The sequence below is a fragment of the Myodes glareolus genome, chromosome 14, assembly GCF_982192425.1.
Source record: "Myodes glareolus chromosome 14, mMyoGla1.1, whole genome shotgun sequence".
NCBI lineage: Eukaryota > Metazoa > Chordata > Mammalia > Rodentia > Cricetidae > Myodes > Myodes glareolus.
The window spans coordinates 23,568,081-23,585,370 of record NC_142039.1 but is presented as its reverse complement, the minus strand read 5'-3'; the positions used below and the strand labels follow the sequence as shown (position 1 = coordinate 23,585,370).

The window sequence follows — 17,290 nt, the reverse complement described above, 5'->3', positions numbered from 1 at the left end:
TTCTCTCAAATCAGTTTACTGACCAGGGGCTTGGAAGATCTGGGGAAATTTTCTTTCAGTTTAATTAGTTTCATTTTCACCACAGCTGTTTCACCAGAGACAATTCCAGTAGACCGCTCAGGTCAGCTCTGCTCAGCTGAATGTCAGTGGTGCATGCATGATTCACTGTCTCAGACACTGAGAACCTACCAAATAATTAAAATGCATGAAAAGTGCCTACTGATCAAAGAGGCTTAAAAAAAAAAAACACCTGCAAATTAAGAGGAGCTGTAAGAGTCGGGTAGGCTGGTGGAGCAGTAAGAGTCGGGTAGGCTGGTACACACCTGCAATTCGGCGTTCGGGAGTCGAAGACAGGAAGGTTACAAGTCAGCCGAAATGAGCCAGCAACTCTTCTTTCCCCAAATCATAGATCCAAACCACAAAAACAAATAAAACCCCAGAGAACGTTAATCTCAGTCAGGTGGTGCTACAATGGTTATGTGAGTTGACTACAGTTAAAATAATTACTAAGCTCACCCCAAAATCTAAACCAAATAAATAAAACTTCAAAGAAATTTACAAACACTGTCAAAATTACGCCTCTAAGATGAATTTTCATTCCTTTGCTTTTTCTTTTCTTCCTTTCTTTTTTCTTTCTTTCATTTTTCTTTGAGACAGATTTTTTTTTTCCTCCAAGGCAGGGCTCTTCTGTGAAGCCCTGGCTGTCCTGGAACTGCCTCTGTGTAGACCAGGTTGACCTCGAACTTGAACATCCACCTACCTCTGCCTCCCAAGTGCTGGGATTAAGGGCATGCACCACCACTGCCTAGTTTAGGATTTTGTTTTTCTGGCCTTTGAGTCACTGTGTAGCTAAAAATTGCATCCATCTTCTGATTCTCCTCCCTCCACCCCTGAGTGCTGGGATTCCAGTGTAAATGGAGCTCATCCCTACTGCAGTTCCAGTGTAAATGGAGCTCATCCCTAATGCAGTTCCTCCAACTGCAAGGTCACAGCCCTGATGTGGCCTCTGGGCCTCTCTAGTACCAGAGGGCTGAAGAAGACTGGGGCACTGGGAATTCCAATTAACTCCTAAGAAATGATCCATGTGAGCTGGGTGGTGATGGCACACACCTTTAGTCCCAGGACTCAGGAGCCAGAGGCAGGAGAATCTCTGTGAGTTCAAGGTGAGCCTGTTCTACAGAGCGAGTTCTAGAACAGCCAGTGCTGCATAAAGAAATCCTGCCTCAGAGACCATTTCCTAAATATAACCCCAGTAGCACAGACACTGAGAGAAATAATTAATTCATGGAATCTCATGAAACTGAGAAGCTTCTGTAAAGCAAAGAACATAGTTGACAAAACAAAATGGCAGCCTACAGAATGGAAAAAGATCTTCACCAACCCCACATGAGACAGAGGGCTGATCTCCAAAATATACAAAGAACTCATGAAATTGGTTATCAAAAGAACAAATAATCTAATAAGAAAAATGGGGTACAGACCTAAACAGAGAACTCTCAACAGAGGAGTCTAAAATGGCTGAAAGACACTTAGGAAATGTTTAACATCCTTCGCTATTGGAGAAAAGCAAATCAAAACAACTCTGAGATTCCATTTTACACATGTAAGAATGACCGAGATCAAAAACACTGATGACAACTTATGCTGGAGAGGATGTGGGGTAAAGGGAACACTTCTGCATTGCTGGTGGGAGTGCAAACTGGTCCCTTTGGATTTCAATATGGTGATTTCTCAGAAAATTAGGAAACAACCTTCCTCAAAACCCAGCAATACCACTTTTGGGTATATACCCAAAGGATGCTCAATCATACCACAAGGACATGTGCTCAACTATGTTCAAAGTAACATTGTTTGTCATAGCCAGAACCTGGAAACAACCTAAATGCCCCTCAATCGAAAAACGAATAAGGAAAATGTGGTACATTTACACAATGGAGTACGACACAGCAGAAAAAATAATGACATTTTGAAATTTCCAGGGAAATGGATGGATCTAGAAAACATCATATTGAGTGAGGTAATCCAGACCCAGAAAGACAAATATCATATGTACTCACTCCTAAGTGACTTTTAGACATAAAGAAAAAAAAACCCAGCCTACAATTCACAATCCCAGAGAACCTAGACAACAAAGAGAACCCTAAGAAAGACATACTTGGATCTAAGGGAAGTAGAAAAAGACAAGATCTCCTGAGTAATATGGGGGCATGAGGATCATGGGGGAGAGGGTAGAAGGAGAGGAAAGAGGAAGGAAGGGAAGTGGAGAAAAATACATAGCTCAATAAAAACAATAAAAGAAAGAAAGAAAGAAAGAATCCTGTCTCAAGAAACTTAAAAAAGGAAGGAAAGAAGGAAGGAAGGAAGGAAGGAAGGAAGGAAGGAAGGAAGGAAAGAAAGAAGGAAGAAAGGCTCCACATTCTGGCAGGGATTTATGCACACCCCACTTCTACTCTTGTGGTTTAGAACTTAGATGCCCAAACATCCATGCACTAAAGGCACTGCCTAAAGGTAGCTGCCTCTTTAAGAGGTGGGGCTTAGGGAAAGGAAGTTAGATCATTGGAAATAAGCCCCTGGCGGGGATATCTGAACCCTCACCTCTTCCTCTAGTTCCTTATTTGCTCCCAGGCTGGAGTAAAGTAAGTTGTCATAATGTGCAGCTCCAGGCTCACAGAGATGTGGCCCAAAGAGTATTGACTGAAAACTCTGAATCTATACACCAAAATAAACCGTACCTCTTTTAATTTGACTGTCTCCATTAAACTGATTGTCACAGGCCTTTTGTTACAGTCCTGAACACTGACTAACCATACCCAAGGTGGTATTGTAATTGAGGACCTTGTCTGAAACACTCAGCACCTACTTACTGCAAGGCAGAGATGGTGTGAGATCACTTGTGTGCCCCTCCAGGCTTGTGAAGGAACACTCAGCATTGCTTATCTGAAGATCCGCTTAAGAGTGGGCTTTGAATGACATAATATACCTGAATAACCTTAAATAACTCTTCCCATTCTCTACTGTCCCCCAGAAGTTCAAACTTGATTTCCTTTGTCTTATTTTACCACAACATACAGCCCTTTGGTATATGGCTGAGGCAGACTGTGGGGCCATTGGCAGTGAGGCCAGGATTTATCCCTACTGCCTGTTCTGGCTTTTCGGAACCCATTCTTTCTGGAGGGATACCTTGCTAGGCCTAGATATACTGGGGAGGGCCTTGGCCCTGCCTCAAAGCAATGTGCTGGACTTTGTTGACTTCTCTCTGAGGAGTGAATGAGGGGTGGGATGGAGGGGAAATGTGGAGGGAGGGGGAGAAAGGGAGGGAGTGGGAACTGGATTTGGTATGTAAAAGGAAAAAAGACAGTTAAAAAAACAATTAGTTAATTTTAAAAAGATGGTATATGAACCCTCAAGCCTAAGCATTTCTTTGGGTTTTTCCTTTTTTTTTTTTTTCTGTGACTCTTTCGTATAGACGCAAAGTAAATTTCCTTTCCAACAATCTGTCTTCTGTCAGTTTAATTTGTAAAGGCCAGTCTCTGAAGCTGGAAAGGGGAAGGCTTTCTTCTCCATAACACAGATTACATGATAAAATGTAGAAAGGCTGGGGGCAGAGCTCCGTTGGTAGGTAGGGTGTCTGGTGAGCATGCACAGGTCTCAGGGTTTGATCATAGCATTGTAGAAATGGTGTCTGGTGGTTGTACATGTACAATTCCAGCACGGAGTAGGCTCTGGGACAAAGGCTTTCCCTTGCAAGACCCAAGAATTTCCGTTCCAATGTGTTTTCGTGTTAAAATGTTTGGACCTTGGGTCACTATTGGAAAGGAAAAGTAGATTTAATCTGGGAAGCACAAGCCCTGTTGTTGGTAGGGTGCTGTAGAAAATGCCTTGATTTCTGGGCCTTCAGCTCTTTAGTGACAAAGGTTTCAAAGATTATGCCTAGTTGGTTAAATCCAAGTTCTTTTATCCCCACGTATCCAATAGGTCATAGATTCAGAGTAGGAGAATTAACTTAGCTTTCCCTCTGTGAGGGTTAGAGAGAGCTTGGATAGTTGGGGGGGGGGGGAAAGCCACATAATTCTCTCTAGCTGTGGTTTAGGCTGGAGGGTGATTTCCTTCTAAGTGCCCCTCTGTAACTTCTAATCTTCTATAATCTGCAGGTGTTATTTTTAGTTTAAAATAGGCAAAAGTATAGAGAATAAAATACTTGACATCCATGTAGCCTTCACCCCGACCAGGAAAAAAAAAGCATTAAGGAGAACCTTGGGGCTTCTCTCATTCCTTCTCTAAGGCACTCCCTCCCACTAGAAGGGACAACTGAATTTCGTGTCTATTGTCCCTACTAGACAAAACCATTCACACTTGAGAGAGAAAGGGGAACTTTGATTCTTAGAAAATTGATTCTTGTCCTCCTTAGATTCAAGCAGTTATCAGGTGTTTAGATTTCGCGGATCAGTAACATTCAAAATCGACTTGGAGACACAGGAAACACACCCCAAACCCCAAATGACCCTCTACTATCCTGACAGCTTCCCGACAGCAAAGACGTCCAACACTGCAAGCTCAGAAATAACAGATTCTCAGTTTTAGACAAAAGCTGAATGAGTCGAAGCCTTTCTCTGGCTTCTTGTGTTTATTTTAACAGTGTCTCCTATAGCCCAAGTTGGCCTCTAACTCACTATGTAGCCAGGGAAGACTGAATTTCTAATCCTACATCTGCCTCCCAAGCGTCGGGCCTATATCCCCACACAGGATTTCACTGAACCCTGGGAATTGAAACCAGTGCTTCCTACAAACAGCACAATGGTCTTTCCTGACAAGAACATCTGCAGCCTATTTTGTCTATCTATATTTTTTCTTTCCCCAGGAACTTTGTGCTATTTCCCCTCTGACCGTGGAGCAATCCCACTTAAGACACTCAGCCTGTGACTAGCCCGCCCCAATCTCCCTGCGTCATCCCTTCATCCTCCCATCAGAGCTTCTGCCCGCCCTTCTGCCCATGGTGTTTCCCTCCCAAACGTGAAGCACAGGTGAGCAAGCCTGGAGACTGCTCGGACCTCCCTGCTCACTCTACCCACGGGGCACCACCACACTCCAGCCTTGGGTCTTTCCCTCCTTTGCCAACCAGGCCTCCACCCAGCAGGCTAGAAGGTATCCAAAGGGGCCAGATATCTGATGACAGAGAGGTGAGGGACAAGGTGTGTAAGGACCAAAGAGACTGGAGTAACCCCCCCCCTCCCCCCCCCCCCCCCCCCCCGGGAAGATATAAAAGTTATCTCAAAGACACGGCAGACTTCCCTTAGTGAACTTAACAGTTCCTCACTCCACTAAGCTCTGTGCTCAAGCCTTGATAAAGAAGACAAGAGAGGCTGGTCCACTCACCCGACAGATGCATATCTCCACAGGTACCCACCCACCACAGGTGTGCCAGAATGAGGGCGTGGAGGGACTGACTCGGCTGAAGTGTTTTGCAATAGCTCTCCAGAGAAGCCGGCTCTGTCTCTCTCCCCACCCTGGGTGAGAGCCATTGAGTTGGCACAGCTGGGACAAGATAAGAGCAACTGTCACAGACAACTTGAGCTTAAATTCCACTAGCCAAACAATGAAAGAGAGAGAAAGAGAGGGAAGGAAGGAAGGAAAAAAGGAAGGAAGGAAGGAAGGAAGGAAGGAAGGAAGGAAGGGAGGGAGGGAGGGAGGGAGGGGGGAGGGAGGGAGGGAGGGGGGAGGAAGGGAGGGAGGAAGGGAGGGAGGAGGGAAGGAGAGAGGGAGGAAAAGAGGAGAGAGAAAGAAATGAAGAAAGGAAGGGAAAGAGAGAGAGAGAGAGAGAGAGAGAGAGAAGTCCCATTTCATGGAGGAAGAAATAAGAGCCCAGTTTATTAAACAACAAGCAAGACTCAGTGTTGTGTTCCAAACTAGGCAGCGGAATCCCCACCCAAGTTCACGTAGTGACCTTGTTTGTCTCGAACGCGCGGATGAGGAGCCCTTGCAGCCCTCAGTCTTTCTTTTTCACCTGGATGAACCCCTCAGACTGAATCCTGGAAAGGGGCATCAGATTCTCACAAACATGGCCAAGAGGGAGCCACAGTCTTGGCCAATAGAGTTCTATCCTGTGGGAACATGAATGTCCTACTAGCGGTTTGGGGAACCCCTCCTTGCTTTTTCTGCCTTCACCATGGAACTGTCACTGCCCACCTCCTTCCAGCACCACTCTATACCCTCTGTCCACCATGTATGGCCCTGATCAATTCTCATCCAGCTACACGACTGTAGCTTTTTAAAAGTAGATCCCATTACTAAGGTTCCATCTTTTAAAAAAATACCTATAGGCTGATACACTTCAGATACAGAATACATGCACACACAAAATCACATGCACATAAACAGATGCACACCAGGACATATGCATGCATCTACATATATACTTACACACATATAGGCACACATGTATAAACCCATGTGGACATACATGGATAATATAGACAAATGCATACATGCACAATTCACACACACAGGCTTATGCAGATGGACATAGACATGCACAAAGCATAAATATAAACAGTTCTCACCACCTTTGTATTCAAGGTTAATGCACAACAGGCTATGTGAGAAGGCTAGTGTCTTTCCTGGGTGGGCATGCAGTTGGTTCTGCCTGTCCCAGGCCAGGCACTGGTACCCAGTGGCTCAGGCAGACCTTAAACCTCAAAAGACCTGATTCCTCCATCTGACACCCCCCACCACTACTCACCTTTTCTCCTTGGAAACTAGGGAAGGCAAGAACTAGACCAAAGGGCCTCTCGATCAGCTCTTCCACCAGTTCTGTGAAAGGGATTGCCGCTCCAAAGAGTATATTTTTGGAAGCCCTTGGAAATTCCCTATTTAATCAAACACCAAGCACACAGAATTTGCATTCCTTTTATTTAAACCATTATGAGAGCCCTGAGAGGTAGGAAGCACCCAATCCACAGCAGGAGGAAGAGGAAGGACCAGCCCAAAGATACCATCCTTTGCCCAGAGTCTCAGCAGACAGAGAGGGGACTAGTGAGCAGCTCCGATGGTACAGCATCCAGGACCAGTAGAGTCTTCCTCATTCATGAGGTAGTTTCCCATACACCAACACAGACTTTTCCTTTATAACCCCAACACAAAAGCGGAACCCTGAAAGAAGGCACAGTGCCTGTTGGGCCTGAGTCAGGCAGATAGAGATGGATGGGGCTTGCGCCCCAGCAGTCTCACTTCTCCTTGAGCACGCGCACAAACTCGTTATAGTCCACCTTCCCATCCTTGTCCACATCAGCCTCACGGATCATGCCGTCCAGCTCCTCCTGCGAAATCTCCTCTCCCAGCTGAGTCATGGCCTGCTTGAGCTCGTCCACAGTGATGTGCCCATCACCATCCTTGTCAAAGACACTGAACACAGCCCGCATCTCCTCCTCGGTGCTCCCTCTCTTGTACTTGGCCATGGCTGCCAAGAACTCGTCGAAGCTGATGGTGCCATCATTGTCTGTGTCCACTCTGGAGATGAGCGCCTTCAGCTCTTCCTCTGAGAGGTTCTTGCCCAGCTGCTTCATCACATCCCCCAGTTCCTGGACACTGATGTGGCCATCCTTATTCTTGTCGAACCTATCAAAGGCCGCATGGAACTCTTCCACCTGCTCTTTAGGAAACCCGTGAGACATGACTGTGTTCTCTTGTACCTCGCAGAGCTTCTGAAGGTGCTGTCAACCAGATGTCAATCTACTGCTCCTCGGGTTTGTGGTCCAGCGTACAGGGCTGCTGCTAGGTTCTGAGGCTGTGTCTGTTGGAGTACTGAGCTATAGGTAGCCTTGCCCTGGCATGGGAATCCCCTCCTTTTCTGCAATTGGAGCAAAGGGAGGAGGCTCTCCACCCTCTATCTGCCCTCAGGCAAGATACTCCTCCCAGGGAGGGACGGACCAGCTGCAGACAAGAAATGAAGTAATTGGGATGGATGGGAAGATCCTGGGTAAACTGATGGGAAGTGGTATGGGGGCAATGGGACAGAGACTACCAGCCACTCTTGGCCATGATTGCAGACCACCTCACTGCAGAAACATCTACCTGGGACATATTTCCCCTGTGACTAATTTTCATAGAGGCTTTGACCAAGTTGGTGGTCTCAAGAGTGCTTCCCCAACTTTACAGAGATTCACTAGAGTGAGGCACAGGTATTGAAGAAGCTGCCTTGAGGGCTCTCCTCAGCAGTCCTTATGGGAATTCAAATTAGGATTTCTCCTCTCAAGCTTGACCTAAGGGTGAGGTTAATGGAAAGAGGCAGGTAAAAGCACCAAGGCTTTCTGGATATAACCATGGCCTTCATTCTACTTGCAGCCCAGGGCAAGAAGAGAGAATAGAACTGTCTTTAGCACCCAGAAAGGAAAGATCTGGGTTGCATTCTGCTGTAGAGGCATCGTTTATAAAAAAACAAACATGTATATGAAGTGTGACTTTAGAGGGGAGAGGAAAGACTTTTTATCTCTCCTAGTGAGACCTACAATTCCACAGCCAAGTCCAGTGTTCTCCAGACTGTTCTCCATTGAAGATGAGAAACATTCATTCCGTGCTTAGGGTGGGAAACAGCTGAGATTGGAGCATCTTGCCTGGGTGCTGCTTGGGCACTGGAAGGCAATGTGTGGCCGGCAAAATTTGAGCCCACCTGGGGATTTTTTTGTGTCAGCCCTAAGCATACTAATCTACTAGGGACACCCCTACCCATGGCCTTCTGTGTGGTCTGCCTGCTGGAAGGAAACCTATCCCTACACAACCTGCAGCAGGAGGGTTTAGACTAAGACCTCAACACTATGAGGTCTTAAGATTTTCCAATGGTGGGTGGACCTGTGAGTGGACATTTGTCATGGAGTGCCCAAGATGAATTTCAAGTCAGCCCCCTTTGGGTTTCTATCCTCCACTCTTGCCTGAACCATAGGAACAAACTTAATCATTCTCTTCCTGAGAAACTTAACAAATTCTATCTTTTCTGCTTCAACCAGGTAAATAGACTGAGCATTCCCTTCATCTCTGTGGTGAAGCCAGACTTCACTTCAGAATACTCAGACCCTATGGCACTCCACCCCGACTCCCGCCTTGTGTCCAGGGAGCCACAGATGGAGAGGGAGAGGAAATGAGAAAGGCTCCAGTTAGATAGTTTATTTCCCAAAAACTTCTTCAAGAAGGAGTGCTGTCTCATCTCTGTGCTGGAAAAATACAGCGGCCTCAATAAATATTAAGTCACCAGTTTCTCAATGAAGCTGACAGCCAGTTCTGGGTGGAGAATGACAACCCGGATAACAGAGTAAGGCAGCATCCTGCTTGGTGAGAGATATAGGAAAGGTGGGGCCTTTAATAACAAGCTTCAACCCAGCTCCTTTGTTTATTTTTTTAAAGAATATTTGAAGATATACATCTATACTTGAAATGTCTTTTTTCTCTCATCTTCTTAGTAGAGCCTGTGATTAAAGCAAATACGTAATAATCGCTGTGTTATTATGTTCCTTTGGTTAAGTAATACTTTTCATTCAGTGTTAGGAGAGTCTCTCATTCTGCTTCTGGATTCGTTGCTAATCCAGCCAAATATGTCCCAATGTTTTCATCCCTAAGCAAAGATGATATATCTACCATATCTAAGGAGATTAATTAAGACCAAAGTAAAAAGTTCAGATGAACAGAAAATATGTCTACTATATGCTAAGCCCCACACTCAAGGACAAGCTGGTTTGCCTTTGGTGGAAGCCTCAAACAATATCTACATAAACGGACGGCTCATTTTTTTTCATTATCATACCTTTCTTATTTGAACAACAACAGAAACACCAAAAATCACATCTACTTCGAGGTTGTTGATAAATCAAATAGGCCAAGTCTCTGAATGTTAGCAGATTTTGAACATCAACCAATACCATTTCTTTTTTTGTTTTGTTTATGTTTGTTTGGGGTGTGTGTGTGTGTGTGTGTGTGTGTGTTTCAAGACAGGGTCTCTCTGTGTAGCCCTGGCTATCCTGGAACTTGCTTTGTAGACCAGGCTGGCCTCAAACTCAGAGATCTGCCTGCCTCTGCTTCCCGAGTGCTGAGATTAAAGTAGTGAACCATCACTACTCAGCTAAAAAATGCCATTTCATTTAAAATGTCAACTCTATTTAGAAAGGAATTTATGAAACTGGGAAGATGGCTTTGTTGTCAACGTGTTTACCATGAAAGCACAGGGTCCTTGTAAAAAGTCAGGTACATGTTTATAATCCCACCACTGGAGCGGTAGAGATAAGAGGCTCACTAGGGCTTTCTGAACAGCTAGAGCTAAATCCATGAGCACCAGGTTCATCATGAGACCCTGCCTTGAACAATAAGACAACAGAGGAAGCAATAGATCGATAGAGGAAGACACCTGGCATCGACCTCTGGATGTCATATGAATGACTACACACGACACACACACACACAAACAACATACACAGAAAGAAGCAGCCAGGGCAGAAGGAAGGAAGGAATTTAACTGGGCTGGGGATAAAGTTCAGCGGTGGATAAAGCTGAGGGTGAAGCTATCATGTGCAAGGCCCTGATTCCCATCCCCACTACCACCAAAAACATAAAATCTCATTGAGCGATGTCATAGCACAGAAAAGGCGATCATTATGTGATGCCCACTTTCCACATTCCAGATGAAGAAATGGTATCCTCAGAAGGAAAGACCTACGACTAGGAGTCATAGGAAAGGCTTCTCCCTCCTCCCGCCACGTGGGCGCTGCTTCCTCTGATAGGTCATGCTTCACCGTGTCTGAACATGGAAATGGTTTCTTTATTCCTTCCCACCAAGCCTCCTGCCTCAGTCAGTGAGTTGCCAACTGCATGGCTTAACTTCCAAGGGTGGAAGTCATCAGTGATGACAGCCATTCCAAAGAACCTCAGAGAGTCAAACTATAGGCTGAGCAAGGGGACACCGTGTCACTTGCTGCCCAAACCCACTTCAATCCCGGCCAGTCTTCAGTAGCTGAATTAGTGTGCCAGCGTGGTTCTGTGGTGGGACCTTTGTAGGAGGGAGAGCAGTGGGAACTAGAAATGTCACGGTTTCATGATGACCCGTAACTATGACACCTGCACCTCACCTGAGGCTCCTAGGTAATACAGAAACAATGGAAATTATTCCTTCATGAGCAGCTGAAGGCTACGGGGCTTGCTCCTCTTCACAAGGCAGGGGAACACGTGAGAGGGAAACTCTGACAGACCATTAAGAGAAGAGAAGATAGCACCAGATCTATTCCAGGCATGGTGGTTGACCCTGCAGCCGGCGACTGACACAGGTGGCTGCCCTCATGAGCGACACAGGCTGTGTGTTAAGGGGGAGAGAACCTAAACTGAGCAAGTGAGATTTGTTGATAAGGAACATCTGGAAGCCAGTGAGGAAGGCGGTAAGTCTGTGGTTAGCAGGAGAGACTGGAGCAGGTGTACAGGCAGGCTTGAGCCTTTGGGCTTGGGTAGTAGAGGTGGACTCTGGCCTAGGGTGTGTCCTAGCTCATGTCCCCTCAGTTTATATCCTCAAGAACATGGACTCTTCCTAGGGAGAATGACTAAGGCCCTGGCTAAGTAGTGCGAGCCCTTCATTAAGGCAGCTGAAGGCTTCTGCAGGTGGCAGAGATGACAACCTGCCCAGTGTTGCCTCCACTAGATTGGCCTGCAGGGAAATCTGGGGGGGGGTGAGCCTTTCTTAATTAATGATTGATGTCAGAGGTTCCAGCATACTGGGGGGCAGTTTTACCCCTGGGCAGGAGGTCCTGGGAGGTATAAGAATGCAAACTGAGCAAGCCACTGGGAGCAAGCCGGTAAGCAGCTCTCTGTCATCCATGATCTCTGCTTCAGTTCCTGCCTTGATACCACCCTGACTTCCCTCTAAGATGGTCTAGAAACTACACTTTGAAATAAATCTTTTCCTTCCCAAGTTATTTTTGGTCACAGTCTTTATCAAAGAAAGAAAAAGCAAAGCAGAACAGTATGTATGCAATGTATTCATCTGTGTGCCTTGTATACGTATGTGTGCATACTTACACATGCACATATATGTTTGCATTTGTTTGTGTGGTTGTGTGTACAGGTGTTGGGAGGAGGTGTCTGAATAGCTATATTCCTGCTCAGGTGCTCAGGACAAATGGTTGAAGTCCACTCCTGCATCCACACGGCTTTATCCTAGGAGCAGACACACAGAATACCCAATCCTTCCATGATCGGTTGGCTTCTGTGTGTGAAACCCTCCCAAAGAAACCGGTCTAACAGGCTGGGAAACACAGACCATGGCAGAGACTCCTCTGTGACCTGGGACTTGCAGGAACCTGATTTCACCCTCCTCACACCTAAGCCTCCATGATGTGGACACAACAGGCTGTCCCCCAGGGAACTAAGGAGTCTGGGTGGGGTCACCTCATCTCTCTGGGACGTGATCTATGGGAGAGAATGGGGCACAGCTTCCTTAGCTCCATCACCATCAGTGTTCTTAAGCACTGATTTTACAGCTATTAAGGGTGGTGTTTCCTGTCTCGCAACATCTGCCACATGTGTGTGTGCTGAATGGAATTGACAGGTGACAGAAAGCTATCTCAAGGTGAAGACTCAGACGTTTGGTCCCCTGCTGCATTGTTGGTGACAGTTGGGCTACAACAGCGTGTCATCTGGAGTCCCCTGGGAAGGGAGCTGAGGCCCTGCTCTCACGGAGCTTAAGCCTACGGCTCTGAGGTGAGGAGAAGCCTTGGGCTGGTCAGAGCTGCTATTTATTCCGTGCTTGAGGTCTGCCTGGACTTGTTGGGTTAGTCGGTAAGAGCAGTCCTTCCCGCTCCTATCCGTCAGTGGCATACCTGGGAACTTGGCAGAACACACACTGCTTTGTGTCCCCAACCCAGGGTTCATGTATGGGCTGCCTTCCCACAGACACAGTCCCTAGTCACCCTAGGACTTTCTGTGAGAAGTTTTTAGAGATATCTTTTATATATACATATATATATATTTGATGGTATATTTATATAATTTTACTTATTTCTTTTGACACAGGAGCCAATGTACTCAGGCTAACCTCAAACTCATTTAGAATGGCATTGAATCTCTCATCCCCCTGCCTCTGCTGTCTAAATATTAGTCTTAGGTCTGCACCACCAGATCTGGTTTGTCCAGTGCTGAGGACTGAAGTCAGGGACTCATGACAGCCAGGCAAATACTCTACTGACAGAGCCACACTCCCAGCTTCGAGTTAAGCGTCCTCCTAATAACTATTTTATCTAATCATCTAGATTAACTCTCTGGGGTAGATCATGTGCTTCACTCCTTGTCATTCAAAGGGAGTCAGGTGGATCAGCACCACAGTAGCCAAGCATGCTCAGTTCTGCCACACCGCAGCATCGTGCACAGACTTCTGCAGGGTCTGTCGGCCACACCTGGAACAGTCCTAGTCCACTGGCTTTTCCAGGGGACTGTTGCCACCTGCCCCTCTTCCGTGGTCTTCTCTCCGTGAGCCTTGTCTTCTTGGGTTCTGTGAATGATAAAATTCAAAGCATAACCGAAAGTTCCGGTAAACAGTTTGTGAATCATCTAGGAACAGATCATGGATTCAGGATCGTGTTCAGAAACATGGAGATTGCCATGGACCAGGACACTGGATGAAAATGGGGATGCGCACATCATACTGGTTACTGTGACATAGGCGCAAAGGTTCTTCGGTGCAAGTAGGCAGACTCCTAAAGTCACGTATAAGCAGGGAATAGATGTAAGTAATTAGAAACTCAGGAGTTATAAAAGCAAAGGTTATAATATCTGCCCCTACTTAATTGACTCACCTCACCCGTGGCTTCTATGATCAAGAAGTCAACTAACTACAAGAGGAAATATTTCTTAATTATAATTTTTCCTTACTCTTGAGAATTTCCTATATAGATTCACAATGAAATATGATCATATCTACTACCCCCATTCCACTCCTCCAAGTTCCTCAATATTCTCCCCAACAGGTTTCCTTTCTAAATTCATATTTTTGGGGGTGTGTGTATGTGCGTTTGAAAAAAAATATAACCTACTAAGTCTAGATAGCACTGTCCATGTATGCATGGGGGTGGGGCCATAGACTGAGCACAGGAACTGCCAGCGGGAACACATTTTAAGAAGGATGAGTTTTTTCCTTGGCCCAGCATCTATCAATGCCACTAGCTCTAGTTCTTCATAAGAAGCTGTGGACAATAGTCAACACAGACACAGAGTTAAAGATTGAGTGCTGAGCCCTGAACAAGACCTCTTTTAACCCCACCTCCTCCCCTGGCCAAAAAATATTTCTTTAAAACTTACATCTGTACTGAACACTTAGAGATGGTTTCCCTTGTCCTTATTTCCCAAACAATGAGGGATGACAACTATTAATGCATTCAACCACACACAGCTGGTTCTCATAGTACATTTGCATTGTATTATGTGTAGTAAGTAAATCTGAAGTAATTTAAAGCATATAGAAGTGCCATATCTGGTGTGATATGCACACTTTTGAGGGAGAGGCAGGAGGACCTACAAGTCTGAAGCCAGCTTGATCTCCACAGTGAGTTTCAAGGCAGCTGTAGCTACACAGGAAGTCCCTGCCTTCAAAAACCTAAAACAAAAATACAGGAGACACACTTAAATTATATACACACCCAATACCATTTTATATATAGCGCAATATCATCATCATTGTATTTCGGTATCATGGGGTAGACAGTCCCAGAACCAATCCTCTATATATACTAAGGCAATTTTAGCAATTTTATTGCATATTTTAGAAGACAAAGCATGTCATGGAAGCGCCACAAAAGTTAAGTCAGGCAATATACTCACTTTGGGGAAATTCTTGGTCTATTAAAGAAGCAAAGTATAGACTATGTGTAGCCTACACAGGCATGTGGGAAGTGGTCTGGTTTCCCTGTCTTGTAATAACGCAGTGACCCCACAATTTTGTCACATTCCCCAGGACTCAGAATTCATGAGCCCAGCTTAGAAAAACACACGAATTTCCATGAAATGGCACCATGCTGGCTTTGCTGTGTATCTGCTAGGATGGAGTCAAGGCTTAGCTGAGACTGTGTGGTTGAGGTATGGAGCAGCTGTGGGGAAAAGAGGGGGCCTCAGAGATGAGGCATTTGTTTAAAGCTCCATATTAAAAATAACTCAGTTAAGTTGGGGGGGGGGTGGTAGTTTACTTTCTTTACCCTCAGTGCTGCTGTGGCTTGAAGACTGGTGGATGAGGAGCCTCTCCACAGTCCTCCCTCCCGCAGCCCTCCCTCCTATTACCCCTCGCCCAACCCAGGGGAGACTCTTCCGAAGAACAAGAAAAGGGTCTTGCACCCCAGAAATGAGAACAGAAGAATATCTCTCCTCATGTCATCTCTGATGCTATATTCAATTCCCTGACTGAAGGGCAACTGAAGGGAGGAAGGGGTTTGTTGAACTTACAGTTCTGAGTCGCAGTACACCATTGGGGGAATTCAAGGCAGGGATTTAAGGCAGGTCGGCTTGCTATTCCACATAGCATTACCTCTGACCAAGGAACTCACTCACAGTCAAAGAAATATAGCAGGAGCTATGGAGAAAGGTACTTACTGGCTTTCCCCAAAGAGAATAAAGGTTGAGAAAGAAGAGGAAGAGGTGACCCAAGAAGCTAAACTGCTTGAACTTCCGAAAGACTTTCCCAGGGAAAGATGTTTGTTTGTTATTTTGTGTATGTTTACATGTGTATTCAAGTACATACGTGTGTGTTGGGCATGGTACATGTACACATATATGTACACAAATGTAAGGAAAATCTTAGGTATTATTCCTCAGGAGCTATTCACACCTTGTTATTTGAGACAGGCAAGGCCTCTCATTAGCCTGGGGTAGCCTCGTAGCAAATTCAGTTAGGACCAAGGATCAGCCTGTCTTCATTGCCCTAGTGCTGGGAGTACAAGCATGTGCCACCACCTCTGGATTTTGTTTTTAAACTCAGGTCCTCATGTTCTATGGTAAGCAGTTTACTGAGCCATTTCCCCAGCTTCTGAGAAAGACCCTAACCAGGAGTCAGAGTGATTCGCTTATGATTTGGCCCTGTGGCCTGCTAGCTTTGGGCCTTTTGAGAAATGACAGTTCTTGTCACTTCATTCAGTTATGGCAACTGAAAATGAAGCCAATAATCTTCAGCCTTTATAAATTATGGGGCCATTATGAAAAATGAATTGAAAAGGTGATTAAGGCAACACTTTGTAACTGTAATTTATGGTACAAAGGTAGAAGGGTGGCTTACCATCTTCATCAGCAGATCAAACCCCTTTAGACCTTCCTTTCTCTCCACAGTTGCTAAGAAGAGCTGGGGTTGACCATGAGTGGATGAATGATGTATCAGAGTCTTTATTGATCGCTGCCTGGTCCTGGGTTCCACAATTGCAAAGCAAAAAGAGACGGATCCTAAAGTTTGGTACGGGTTCAGGAAAATGAGAAAGGGCATGGCCATGTGATCAGAGAAGGGATGTTGTGTGGGGGTTACAACCGGGGGACCCACAGTAGAGGAAGGGGCGGGTATAGAAAATGTTCCAATGCAAACTTTCTGAGCCCATCCAGCAGAAACCACATGCTCCTAACTTGGGTGGCTGTTCGCTAAGGGACTCAGAAGTACGGGTCCTGAGACTGCTGATACAGCCTTCTCTAGAATGGGGAGAGGGAGAAGAAGGGATGTGCGTTGGCCTTTTCCTCTCTGAGATCAGCCCAGAACCAAGAAATGAAGAGAGTTAACAGGTCTGGCCACAAGTTTGTAGATTCATGATGTAGAGTAAGAATGGTCTCCAGCTGGAGGCCAACTAGCTCAGACAGAGCCGGCACTGAACTCCTGTGGGAATACAATGGCTAGCCCTTTCCTAAAGAAAGAAACCCTGCTACCTCTGAAGGCCAATTCTCCATCACCTTTCCTCCCTCTGTGGCCTCTCTTCCCTTTATCCCCTCCCTGTCCAGCCGATGGAACGGAAGCCCCACTTCTGCTACCCAAGCCTTTCTTTGGACATCTTCTGCCTCATTTCCTATCAATGCATCCATCTACAGATCAGGTCAGAGGTTAGTGGATGTGTTCATCACGCGGTAGGGGATCAGTTTGGGTGTGAAGTAACACAGGAAGGTTTTCGTGACAGATGGGCACTACCTTTGCAATCCTGTTAATGTAGTTAGGGCTGGCCTTGTCACGGATGATGCTTCAGAGGATCAAGTCAATTGACCAAGTAACCTAATCAGATTCAAGGCAGAGCCAGCCCTTTGCCAAAATGCCTAAGCCTCA

General features: G+C 45.8%; 1 protein-coding gene and 1 long non-coding RNA gene across 2 annotated transcripts; both read right to left on the bottom strand.

Moving 5' to 3' along the window:
* On the bottom strand, positions 1-5,205 carry LOC125417525 (uncharacterized). Its single transcript, XR_007237155.3, has 2 exons — positions 324-5,205; positions 1-185 (listed from the first exon to the last, which is right to left on the bottom strand). It is a non-coding gene; the product is annotated as an uncharacterized LOC125417525 (long non-coding RNA).
* A 1,684-nt stretch (positions 5,206-6,889) lies between these two features.
* Positions 6,890-7,810, bottom strand: LOC125417523 (uncharacterized). Its single transcript, XM_048461108.3, has one exon. The coding sequence runs from the start codon at positions 7,665-7,667 to the stop codon at positions 7,221-7,223; it is 447 nt and encodes a 148-aa protein (XP_048317065.3). The 5' UTR covers positions 7,668-7,810; the 3' UTR covers positions 6,890-7,220.
* Between the last annotated feature and the right edge of the window lie 9,480 nt (positions 7,811-17,290).

Bases quoted from the DNA above. Each gene is read 5' to 3' on its own strand.
- LOC125417523 (XM_048461108.3), bottom strand. From the start codon at position 7,667: ATGTCTCACGGGTTTCCTAAAGAGCAGGTGGAAGAGTTCCATGCGGCC.